Genomic DNA, 13,840 nt, shown 5'->3' with positions numbered 1-13,840 from the left:
TAAGTCACACTCAGCTAGAGCACAATGCAGGGCATTACAGGGGATAAGTCACACTCAGCTAGAGCACAATGCAGGGCATTACAGGGGATAAGTCACACTCAGCTAGAGCACAATGCAGGCCATTACAGGGGATAAGTCACATACAGCTAGAGCACAATGCAGGGCATTACAGGGGATAAGTCACACTCAGCTAGAGCACAGTGCAGGGCACTACAGGGGATAAGTCACACTCAGCTAGAGGACAATGCAGGGCATTACAGGGGATAAACCACACTGAGCTAGAGCACAATGCAGGGCATTACAGGGGATAAGTCACACTCAGCTAGAGCACAGTGCAGGGCATTACAGGGGATAAGTCACACTCAGCTAGAGCACAATGCAGGGCATTACAGGGGATAAGTCACACTCAGCTAGAGGACAATGCAGGGCATTACAGGGGATAAATCACACTCAGCTAGAGCACAATGCAGGGCATTACAGGGGATAAATCACACATAGCTAGAGGACAAGGCAGAGCATTACAGGGGATAAGTCACACTCAGCTAGAGCACAATGCAGGGCATTACAGGGGATAACTCACATTCAGCTAGAGCACAATGCAGGGCATTACAGGGGATAAGTCACACTCAGCTAGAGCACAATGCAGGGCATTACAGGGGATAAGTCATACACAGCTAGAGCACAATGCAGGGCATTACAGGGGATAACTCACACTCAGCTAGAGGACAATGCAGAGCATTACAGGGGATAAGTCACACTCAGCTAGAGCACAATGCAGGGCATTACAGGGGATAAGTCACACTCAGCTAGAGCACAATGCAGGGCATTACAGGGGATAAGTCATACACAGCTAGAGCACAATGCAGGGCATTACAGGGGTTAACTCACACTCAGCTAGAGCACAATGCAAGGCATTACAGGGGATAAGTCACACACAGCTAAAGCACAGTGCATGGCATTACAGGGGATAACTCACACTCAGCTAGAGCACAATGCAGGGCATTACAGGGGATAAGTCACACTCAGCTAGAGGACAATGCAGAGCATTACAGGGGATAAGTCACACTCAGCTAGAGCACAATACAGGGCATTACATGGGATAATTCACACTCAGCTAGAGCACAATGCAGGGTATTACAGGGGATAAGTCACACTCAGCTAGAGGACAATGCAGAGCATTACAGGGGATAAGTCACACTCAGCTAGAGCACAATGCAGGGCATTACAGGGGATAACTCACACTCAGCTAGAGCACAATGCAAAACATTACAGGGGATAAGTCACACTCAGCTAGAGGACAATGCAGAGCATTACAGGGGATAAGTCAGACACAGCTAGAGCACAATGCAGGGCATTACAGGGGATAAGTCACACTCAGCTAGAGGACAATGCAGGGCATTACAGGGGATAAGTCACTCTCAGCTAGGGCACAATGCAGGGCATTACAGGGGATAAATCACACTCAGCCATGGCACCAAGGAAGAAGTTAGATGATCTGCACTCAGCTAGGTCACAATAGAGGGGATATAAAGTGAGCAACTGCAATTGGCTAGATCCCCTTGGAGGGGTTACAGCTAATGCTATGTTGTTAGCGCTATTAGAGGCCTCTAGTGTCTGCTTACAACTAGTAAAACAGCTCTTTCCGTTAGAGAACACGCCATCTAAATAAATAAGAGAAGATATGGATTGTTCTATAGATTGTTCCTTGCTTCCAGCCTGTTGCAGAATTTCTAACATGGTCTCTGGTTGTATTTTCTACCTGTGTTAAATCATGCAGCAGCTATAGGAGCAGAGAATGAGCTTGGCGATGTGACGCAGGGACAGAAGCAAAAGCAGCCGTGGATAGGAAAGCGCACTGAGGGGCGCGTGGAAAGAATCCGGAAGCTGCTCGAGAAGACTGAGAAAATAAAATCCAAAATCTTACAGAGGAAGAAGGAGTGGGATGAGCTGTGAGTTATATTGTGCCGGCTGTTGTGCTGTCAGGTGCACTGCAATCACTGCAAAATGAGTCTTGTACTGGCAGCTAGAGTCACTGCCAGCACTGCTTCCACTCTGACTGCACAATAATAAGTCTCCTACTGCTAGAGTCACCGCCAGCACTGCTTCCACTCTGACTGCACAATAATGAGTCTTGTACTGCTAGAGTCACCGCCAGCACTGCTTCCACTCTCACTGCACAACAATGAGTCTCCTACTGCTAGAGTCACCGCTAGTACTGCTTCCACTCTGACTGCACAGTAATGAGTCTCCTACTGCTAGAGTCACCGCCAGCGCTGCTTCCACTCTGACTGCACAACAATGAGTCTCCTACTGCTAGAGTCACCGCCAGCACTGCTTCCACTCTCACTGCACAATAATGAGTCTCCTACTGCTAGAGTCACTGCCAGCACTGCTTCCACTCTCACTGCACAATAATGAGTCTTGTACTGCTAGAGTCACTGCCAGCGCTGCTTCCACTCTCTCTGCACAATAATGAGTCTTGTACTGCTAGAGTCACTGCCAGCACTGCTTCCACTCTCACTGCACAATAATGAGTCTTGTACTGCTAGAGTCACCGGCAGCGCTGCTTCCACTCTCACTGCACAATAATGAGTCACCGCCAGCACTGCTTCCACTCTCACTGCACAATAATGAGTCTCCTACTGCTAGAGTCACTGCCAGCACTGCTTCCACTCTCACTGCACAATAATGAGTCTTGTACTGCTAGAGTCACCACCAGCGCTGCTTCCACTCTCACTGCACAGTAATGAGTATTATACTGCTAGAGTCACTGCCAGCACTGCTTCCACTCTCACTGCACAATAATGAGTCTTGTACTGATAGTCACCGCCAGCACTGCTTCCACTCTCACTGCACAATGAGTCTTCTACTGCTAGAGTCACTGCCAGCACTGCTTCCACTCTCACTGCACAATAATGAGTCTTGTATTGCTAGAGCCACTGTCAGCGCTGCTTCCACTCTCACTGCACAATAATGAGTCTTGTGCTGCTAGAGCCACCGCCAGCGCTGATTCCACTCTCACTGCACAATAATGACTCTTCTACTGCTAGAGTCACCGCCAGCACTGCTTCCACTCACTGCACAATAATGAGTCTTGTACTGCTAGAGTCACTGCTAGCACTGCTTCCACTCTCACTGCACAATAATGAGTCTTGTACTGCTAGAGTCACCGCCAGCGCTGCTTCCACTCTCACTGCACAATAACGAGTCTTCTACTGCTAGAGTCACCGCCAGTGCTGCTTCCACTCTGACTGCACAATAATGAGTCTTGTACTGCTAGAGTCACTGCCAGCACTGCTTCCACTCTCACTGCACAATAATGAGTCTTGTACTGCTAGAGTCACCGCCAGCACTGCTTCCACTCTGACTGCACAACAATGAGTCTCCTACTGCTAGAGTCACCGCCAGCACTGCTTCCACTCTCATTGCACAATAATGAGTCTCCTACTGCTAGAGTCACTGCCAGCACTGCTTCCACTCTCACTGCACAATAATGAGTCTTGTACTGCTAGAGTCACCGCCAGCACTGCTTCCACTCTCTCTGCACAATAATGAGTCTTGTATTGCTAGAGCCACTGTCAGCGCTGCTTCCACTCTCACTGCACAATAATGAGTCTTGTGCTGCTAGAGCCACCGCCAGCGCTGATTCCACTCTCACTGCACAATAATGACTCTTCTACTGCTAGAGTCACCGCCAGCGCTGCTTCCACTCTCACTGCACAATAACGAGTCTTCTACTGCTAGAGTCACCGCCAGCGCTGCTTCCACTCACTGCACAATAATGAGTCTTGTACTGCTAGAGTCACTGCCAGCGCTGCTTCCACTCTCACTGCACAATAATGAGTCTTGTACTGCTAGAGTCACCACCAGCACTGCTTCCACTCTGACTGCACAATAATGAGTCTTGTACTGCTAGTCACTGCCAGCACTGCTTCCACTCTCTCTGCACAATAATGAGTCTTGTACTGCTAGAGTCACTGCCAGCACTGCTTCCACTCTGACTGCACAATAATGAGTCTTGTACTGCTAGAGTCACCGCTAGCACTGCTTCCACTCTGACTGCACAATAATGAGTCTTGTGCTGCTAGAGTCACTGCCAGCACTGCTTCCACTCTGACTGCACAGTAATGAGTCTTGTGCTGCTAGAGTCACCGCCAGCACTGCTTCCACTCTCACTGCACAATAATGAGTCTTGTACTGCTAGAGTCACCGCCAGCGCTGCTTCCACTCTGACTGCACAATAATGAGTCTTCTACTGCTAGAGTCACCGCCAGCGCTGCTTCCACTCTCACTGCACAATAATGAGTCTTGTACTGCTAGAGTCACTGCCAGCACTGCTTCCACTCTCACTGCACAATAATGAGTCTTGTACTGCTAGAGTCACCACCAGCACTGCTTCCACTCTCACTGCACAATAATGAGTCTTGTACTGCTAGAGTCACCGCCAGCACTGCTTCCACTCTCACTGCACAATAATGAGTCTTGTACTGCTAGAGTCACCGCCAGCACTGCTTCCACTCTCACTGCACAATAATGAGTCTTGTACTGCTAGAGTCACCGCCAGCACTGCTTCCACTCTTACTGCACAATAATGAGTCTTGTACTGCTAGAGTCACCGCCAGCACTGCTTCCACTCTCACTGCACAATAATAAGTCTTGTACTGCTAGAGTCACCGCCAGCGCTGCTTCCACTCTGACTGCACAATAATGAGTCACCGCCAGCACTGCTTCCACTCTCACTGCACAATAATGAGTCTTGTACTGCTAGAGTCACCATCAGCGCTGCTTCCACTCTCACTGCACAATAATGAGTCTTGTACTGCTAGAGTCACCGCCAGCGCTGCTTCCACTCTCACTGCACAATAATGAGTCTTGTATTGCTAGAGCCACTGTCAGCGCTGCTTCCACTCTCACTGCACAATAATGAGTCTTGTGCTGCTAGAGCCACCGCCAGCGCTGATTCCACTCTCACTGCACAATAATGACTCTTCTACTGCTAGAGTCACCGCCAGCGCTGCTTCCACTCTCACTGCACAATAATTAGTCTTGTACTGCTAGAGTCACTGCCAGCGCTGCTTCCACTCTCACTGCACAATAATGAGTCTTGTACTGCTAGAGTCACTGCCAGCGCTGCTTCCACTCTCACTGCACAATAATGAGTCTTGTACTGCTAGAGTCACCACCAGCACTGCTTCCACTCTGACTGCACAATAATGAGTCTTGTACTGCTAGAGTCACTGCCAGCACTGCTTCCACTCTCACTGCACAATAATGAGTCTTGTACTGCTAGAGTCACCGCCAGCACTGCTTCCACTCTGACTGCACAATAATGAGTCTTGTACTGCTAGAGTCACCGCTAGCACTGCTTCCACACTCTCTGCACAATAATGAGTCTTGTGCTGCTAGAGTCACCGCCAGCACTGCTTCCACTCTGACTGCACAATAATGAGTCTTGTGCTGCTAGAGTCACTGCCAGCACTGCTTCCACTCTGACTGCACAGTAATGAGTCTTGTGCTGCTAGAGTCACCGCCAGCGCTGCTTCCACTCTCACTGCACAGTAATGAGTCTCCTATTGCTAGAGTCACCGCCAGCACTGCTTCCACTCTCACTGCACAGTAATGAGTCTCCTATTGCTAGAGTCACCGCCAGCACTGCTTCCACTCTCACTGCACAGTAATGAGTCTTGTGCTGCTAGAGTCACCGCCAGCGCTGCTTCCACTCTCACTGCACAGTAATGAGTCTCCTATTGCTAGAGTCACCGCCAGCACTGCTTCCACTCTCACTGCACAGTAATGAGTCTCCTATTGCTAGAGTCACCGCCAGCACTGCTTCCACTCTCACTGCACAGTAATGAGTCTTGTGCTGCTAGAGTCACCGCCAGCGCTGCTTCCACTCTCACTGCACAGTAATGAGTCTCCTATTGCTAGAGTCACCGCCAGCACTGCTTCCACTCTCACTGCACAGTAATGAGTCTCCTATTGCTAGAGTCACCGCCAGCACTGCTTCCACTCTCACTGCACAGTAATGAGTCTCCTATTGCTAGAGTCACCGCCAGCACTGCTTCCACTCTCACTGCACAGTAATGAGTCTTGTGCTGCTAGAGTCACCGCCAGCGCTGCTTCCACTCTCACTGCACAGTAATGAGTCTCCTATTGCTAGAGTCACCGCCAGCACTGCTTCCACTCTCACTGCACAGTAATGAGTCTCCTATTGCTAGAGTCACCGCCAGCACTGCTTCCACTCTCACTGCACAGTAATGAGTCTTGTGCTGCTAGAGTCACCGCCAGCGCTGCTTCCACTCTCACTGCACAGTAATGAGTCTCCTATTGCTAGAGTCACCGCCAGCACTGCTTCCACTCTCACTGCACAGTAATGAGTCTTGTGCTGCTAGAGTCACCGCCAGCACTACTCAGTCACCACAGCTAGTAGCAGCATATACACGGCTTTGAGAGTGATGCATTTGATAATTTATGTTACACACACCCCTGTGTATATTTTTTGTTCTCAGGTACATAACTAAGCCCAGTGAGGATTTTGAGGACCCACAGGATGTTTTGGCTATTAAAAATGCCAAAGAGAACATGGGAGACTTTAAACTGAAGACGGCAGAAGATTATACTGTACCCGAGCAACTGCGTATAAACGCTGAAAGGAAGAGGAACGAGCTGTCAGTGCTAGAAAGCATGGTAAATACCGCCTAACTATGTATTAACTAAGTACAAAAGTGTGGTGACATCTTCGTATAGAGCTGGGCAAACTATGAACTACAACTCTCAGTAGCCACTGGCAGCCATTGCATTTCCACAGCGGCTAGAGAGACCCATGTAATGTAGATAATTGATTTACTGTATCTTAGACTTTAGTCTGTCTGTAATAGAACGGGATCCCTATAATACCTACATCTGTGTTTCTTTGTACAGATACACGAGCAGAAATCGGCCATGAATCGCTCCATCCTGGCACTTCGAGATCTCAAGGTGGAGACCATAGAAAAGATGAAGGGTTTGGTAGGAGAAGTGAGAGGCATCCAGCCGGTACTGGACCCTAGCAAACACCTGGCCATCCCGATGATCCCTTCTATGTACCCAGATGAGACACCGGAGAAGAAGTTCCAGTACAACAACGAGACACTGCGGAGATTCCAGCTGGAGCAGGAGCGCCGAGTTCAGACTCCGCAGGCAGCGGAGGGAGGAGGGTTTGGCGAGTTTGGTGGTTTTGGAGGAGAACAACAAGCTACAGTCTTATCAGGGTCAGGTTCCAGAGCGTCCACCACGACCACGACCAGGTCCTATTGTGAAGTGTCTCCCAGAAGAAGACCGATACAAAACACTGAGCTGTCTGACCCTGAACGGGAAATGCTACAGATAGAGGAAATCAAGAATTTGTATAAGCAGGAGAACCTCATAAATCAGGTAACTTAAAGGGGAAGAGGCGAGGAATGCATAGTAACGGGGAAAGATACTTACATGAGATACATTATGCCCCATTAATGGCTCCTGGTGGAAGTGAATGTTTCAGCTTCACCTAATCTGAGGTTCGACTCTACACTCATGAAATATTGGGGCTGATTCAGGGGTGCACGCAAATCATGCGCGGCTGCGACTGAATTCGCAAGCCCTGCGACGCCCACTTTGTACAGGAGAGCAATGGCCAGGTGCGCTTTAGGTCAACTCCCAGTCTCCAACATGAAGCGCCCATGGATCACATAAGCCGTCTGAGGTCATAGCGATGTCGTACGCAAATGCGTACACTAGCGCACTCGGTGTTCTTCTAGGCTGCACTTACGCAGTTTTCCAGTTATCGCTCCTAACGTCTGTTCTCTCATCTGCGTTCACCCTGCATCTGGCGCATTGGCACCGAGAAAGAATAACATTAGACGTGGGGGAATAATGATCGGAGTGGTTTGTGCAGAAACTCCCAGGGAAGACCTTTAGCAGGAGAGCCACCAGGGCACTGATATACGCCGTCCACTGTATAGATCGCAATGTACTTCCCCTTATTTCTTCTACCAAATATAAGAGCCAATGAGATTACGGTACTCAAGTCTATAGTATGTGATGATTACATACAACGGTGGGTGGCAGCAGCCCCACGTAGTAAAAACTAGTATAATGTTAGTTTTCTATAAGGGCTCACACAGACTTCACTCCAGTCATATCCTAGGTGTAACCATATGTTGTTGCAATGTAAAGTCCCAGCATGTTTCCATCAGCTTGTCTCAGGAACTCTCCAGCAGTGACAGGGAGAACACAATATGTAATAGTAAAGGCAGAATGTAATCGGGCTGATGTGACAGAGCTGCGTACAAGTCTGTTTTGCGGATGGATCTTGCGACTCTTAGCACTACGGCCACCCATGCACAACTGTGATCAACTGCGGGGGATTTTAGCTTGTTCAGAACTCATGTCCACTCGCAGCAGACGTGTCGTAGTCGGATGGGAAGGGGGTGTTTGGACATAGGTTACGCTGAGTGTTAGCAGGTAGGCAGAATTGCGGGTTATGGAGCGTTGTGCATACCAAGTATAGAGCTGGTGCCAGTGTGCGCTGTTGCTAATGGTAACGGTGGGTATTTCCACAAGCATATGGATAGGAGCAGTGCGGTCACATGGATGCGTGCAACTCGGCATACAGCCCACAGGCAAATGTCCGCATTTAGGGCCTGATTCAGAGGTTCTGAATCAGGGCGTTCCTATTTTTTTTTAATTTCGGCCTCCAGGCCACTCGCACAGCTGTGGGTGACCACCCACAGCTTGTGCGAGTGGCCTGGCGATGGTTGCGATTATCGCGACCATCGGCATTGCGAGGGGACCCTTGTGGTAGGGTCTCAGCACTCGCAATGCCAAGTGGAAGTCCACTACTGTCATCACGAGTGATATCAGTAGGGCCGCCCACTAACGGCAGGCGTTCCTTCGGGAACGCCTCAGTTTGTTCAGCCACCCCCCCCCCCTACTCGCATACAAAACGGGGCGAGCTGTCGATCAACATCGACAGCCGCCCCGCCTTGCTGCGAGCTCCGGAGCGAGTGAAGGTCTCACTTGCTACGGGGCTCGCGCGTGCGCACTGGGCCACCATTGACCCACTTGCGAGCGGGTCCGAATCAGGCCCTTAGTTGGAAGTAGCGGCAACGTCGGAAGCAGTGCAGTGATGTTTTGCGTCTGTACCTATCAGTTTAGAGCAGGGGTCTTCAAACTTGGCCCTCCAGCTGCTGTGGAACTACACATCCCAGCATGCACTGCCACCTTTTTGATATAACAGCATGCTAAAACTATGTGCAGTGCATGCTGGTATGTGTAGTTCCACAGCATCTGGAGGGCCAAGTTTGAAGACCCCTGGTTTAGAGCATAATGTGTATGGAAAAGCCTTGCAAAAATGCAGATAAAGTCATATAAAAAGATATATAAATACAATATAATAAATGACAGACCACCTCTGTCACTATAGCTGGCATTCTTCATGTACCACCCCCTTGGTTTGAGTCCACATCAGCACTATATCACTGTCCCTGACATGGTCACAGGTTTAAGTAATTGAACTTGCTCAGTAAACCTGTTTTCTACCTCAGGGTCCTCAGGGATCGACAGGGGTACCTTGGGGTATAGGGCTTGGCTCCAGCCATGGGCACCACAGAGTTAAAGATTTCCTCCCAGGATGCACCAGGCCCCCTCCTATACCCCGCCCCCAGGCCAAGGCACCTCAGTTTTCAGTAGGTGCCCGGCCGGGAGCTGGCCATTGCAGAGGGGGGCTGTGTATAACAGCCCCTGAAGATCTTCAAGAGCGGTAGCATAGGACTGTCCAGCGGACGTCTATGCTACCGCTCCACCCCCGCCGGCGCCGACCACCGGTAGCGATCCGGGGAGCTCGGCGGGCTCTTGGGGGTTCCAGCTAGCGGAACCCCTGGGGGCCTTGGACTGTGGCCAGATGTACGGGGGGCTACTTAAGGTAAGCAGCGGGCGTCTGTGGTAGGCGCCCGCCCTGGGGGCTCCCTGGGGACAGCAGTATAGTGGAGCCAGGCGGATGCCTGCGCTCTCCACTAGACCACCAGGGATACGGGGCTGGAGCGTTGCGGAACACGCTCCAGCATCCCGGGGGGTTAATGGCCTGCCAGGGGAGGACGCCTTCCCTGTAGCGCACAGGAGGCTCCTCCCCATTACTGCTCTCCGCCGCCTTACGCTGAGGTTTTGGCGGGCTGAGGCAGTGATCCTCCCCAGGCCCGCCTCCCTTCATCCTCCGGCAGCCATTTTATGAGCAAAGACGCTGTGGTGCAGGGTGCGGAGCCTGGGTGCCCCTTACATACCTCTCCTCCCAGTATAAGGTCAGCGTATGTAGCGCTATCACTGCCAGGCTGTTGGTCTGTGTAAGTGATAGTGCATTTAGTGCAGGGTTTCTGCATTGTATGTCAGTGGTAAACGCAGGATTTATAGAGGGGGGGTTTCCAAATGCTTGATTTTAGAGTGAGTGTGGCCTGTCCATGAAGAGGGTGGGATTACCACTTATCCAGCTTTAATATGTGTCATATAAAGTGTATTGTGTGTCATAATTCCAGCATATACAGAACCAGTGATCACAGTAACCCATTATATGTGTCATACATAGTGTATTGTGTGTAATAATTCCATCATGTACAGGACCAGCGATCACAGTAACCCATTATATGTGTCATACATAGTGTATTATGTGCCATAATCCCAGCATATACAGGACCTGAGTACAGTAACCCATTATATGTATCATACATAGTGTATTGTGTGTCATAATTCCAGCATATACAGGACCAGTGATCACAGTAACCCATTATATGTGTCATACATAGTGTATTGTGTGTCATAATTCCAGCATACACAGGACCAGTGATCACAGTAACCCATTATATGTGTCATACATAGTGTATTATGTGCCATAATTCCAGCATATACAGGACCAGTGATCATAGTAACCCATTATGTGTGTCATACATAGTGTATTGTGTGTCATAATTCCAGCATATACAGGACCAGTGATCACAGTAACCCATTATGTGTGTCATACATAGTGTATTGTGTGTCATAATTCCAGCATATACAGGACCAGTGATCACAGTAACCCATTATATGTGTCATACATAGTGTATTGTGTGTCATAATTCCATCATATACAGGACCAGCGATCACAGTAACCCATTATATGTGTCATACATAGTGTATTGTGTCTCATAATTCCAGCATATACAGGACCAGCGATCACAGTAACCCATTATATGTGTCATACATATTGTATTGTGTGTCATAATTCCAGCATATACAGGACCAGTGATCACAGTAACCCATTATATGTGTCATACATAGTGTATTGTGTGTCATAATTCCATCATATACAGGACCAGCGATCACAGTAACCCATTATATGTGTCATACATAGTGTATTGTGTGTCATAATTCCAGCATATACAGGACCAGCGATCACAGTAACCCATTATATGTGTCATACATAGTGTATTGTGTGTCATAATTCCAGCATATACAGGACCAGCGATCACAGTAACCCATTATATGTGTCATACATAGTGTATTGTGTGTCATAATTCCAGCATATACAGGACCAGCGATCACAGTAACCCATTATATGTGTCATACATAGTGTATTGTGTGTCATAATTCCAGCATATACAGGACCAGCGATCACAGTAACCCATTATATGTGTCATACATAGTGTATTGTGTGTCATAATTCCAGCATATACAGGACCAGCGATCACAGTAACCCATTATATGTGTCATACATAGTGTATTGTGTGTCATAATTCCAGCATATACAGGACCAGCGATCACAGTAACCCATTATATGTGTCATACATAGTGTATTGTGTGTCATAATTCCATCATATACAGGACCAGCGATCACAGTAACCCATTATATGTGTCATACATAGTGTATTGTGTGTCATAATTCCAGCATATACAGGACCAGTGATCACAGTAACCCATTATATGTGTCATACATAGTGTATTGTGTGTCATAATCCCAGCATATACAGGAGCAGTGATCACAGTAACCCATTATATGTGTCATACATAGTGTATTGTGTATCATAATTCCAGCATATACAGGACCAGCGATCACAGTAACCCATTATATGTGTCATACATAGTGTATTGTGTCATAATTCCAGCATATACAGGACCAGTGATCACAGTAACCCATTATATGTGTCATACATAGTGTATTGTGTGTAATAATTCCACCATATACAGGACCAGCGATCACAGTAACCCATTATATGTGTCATACATAGTGTATTGTGTGTCATAATTCCAGCATATACAGGACCAGTGATCACAGTAACCCATTATATGTGTCATACATATTGTATTGTGTGTCATAATTCCAGCATATACAGGACCAGCGATCACAGTAACCCATTATATGTGTCATACATAGTGTATTGTGTCATAATTCCATCATATACAGGACCAGCGATCACAGTAACCCATTATATGTGTCATACATAGTGTATTGTGTGTCATAATTCCAGCATATACAGGATCAGCGATCACAGTAACCCATTATATGTGTCATACATAGTGTATTGTGTGTCATAATTCCAGCATGTACAGGACCAGCGATCACAGTAACCCATTATATGTGTCATACATAGTGTATTGTGTGTCATAATTCCAGCATGTACAGGACCAGCGATCACAGTAACCCATTATATGTGTCATACATAGTGTATTGTGTGTCATAATTCCAGCATATACAGGACCAGTGATCACAGTAACCCATTATATGTGTCATACATAGTGTATTGTGTCATAATTCCAGCATATACAGGACCAGTGATCACAGTAACCCATTATATGTGTCATACATAGTGTATTGTGTGTCATAATTCCAGCATATACAGGACCAGCGATCACAGTAACCCATTATATGTGTCATACATAGTGTATTGTGTGTCATAATTCCAGCATATACAGGACCAGCGATCACAGTAACCCATTATATGTGTCATACATAGTGTATTGTGTGTCATAATTCCAGCATATACAGGACCAGTGATCACAGTAACCCATTATATGTGTCATACATAGTGTATTGTGTGTCATAATTCCAGCATATACAGGACCAGTGATCACAGTAACCCATTATATGTGTCATACATAGTGTATTGTGTGTCATAATTCCAGCATATACAGGACCAGTGATCACAGTAACCCATTAGATGTGTCATACATAGTGTATTGTGTGTCATAATTCCAGCATATACAGGACCAGCGATCACAGTAACCCATTATATGTGTCATACATAGTGTATTGTGTGTCATAATTCCAGCATATACAGGACCAGTGATCACAGTAACCCATTATATGTGTCATACATAGTGTATTGTGTGTCATAATTCCAGCATATACAGGACCAGTGATCACAGTAACCCATTATATGTGTCATACATAGTGTATTGTGTGTCATAATTCCAGCATATACAGGACCAGTGATCACAGTAACCCATTATATGTGTCATACATAGTGTATTGTGTGTCATAATTCCAGCATATACAGGACCAGTGATCACAGTAACCCATTAGATGTGTCATACATAGTGTATTGTGTGTCATAATTCCAGCATATACAGGACCAGCGATCACAGTAACCCATTATATGTGTCATACATAGTGTATTGTGTGTCATAATTCCAGCATATACAGGACCAGTGATCACAGTAACCCATTATATGTGTCATACATAGTGTATTGTGTGTCATAATTCCAGCATATACAGGACCAGTGATCACAGTAACCCATTATATGTGTCATACATAGTGTATTGTGTGTCATAATTCCAGCATATACAGGACCAGTGAT

At 47.3% G+C, this 13,840-nt stretch overlaps 1 protein-coding gene across 7 annotated transcripts in view; it reads left to right on the top strand.

Annotated features, from left to right (window-relative positions):
• CFAP44 (cilia and flagella associated protein 44) overlaps nucleotides 1–13,840 on the top strand; it is a 111,853-nt gene that overhangs the window by 82,753 nt on the left and 15,260 nt on the right. For all 7 annotated transcript variants that reach the window (XM_088450763.1, XM_088450762.1, XM_088450767.1 and 4 more), the window contains exons 24-26: nucleotides 1,778–1,949; nucleotides 6,510–6,687; nucleotides 6,922–7,413. In XM_088450763.1, the coding sequence (XP_088306889.1) occupies nucleotides 1,778–1,949; nucleotides 6,510–6,687; nucleotides 6,922–7,413 (842 nt within the window). The remainder of the gene's footprint in view (nucleotides 1–1,777; nucleotides 1,950–6,509; nucleotides 6,688–6,921; nucleotides 7,414–13,840) is intronic.

Source organism: Taudactylus pleione, unplaced genomic scaffold (genome assembly GCF_031769625.1).
Source record: "Taudactylus pleione unplaced genomic scaffold, aTauple2 ptg000523l, whole genome shotgun sequence".
NCBI classification, from domain to species: Eukaryota; Metazoa; Chordata; class Amphibia; order Anura; family Myobatrachidae; genus Taudactylus; species Taudactylus pleione.
Note: the sequence above shows the minus strand (reverse complement) of the source record. Positions and strands in the feature narration are given on the sequence as shown.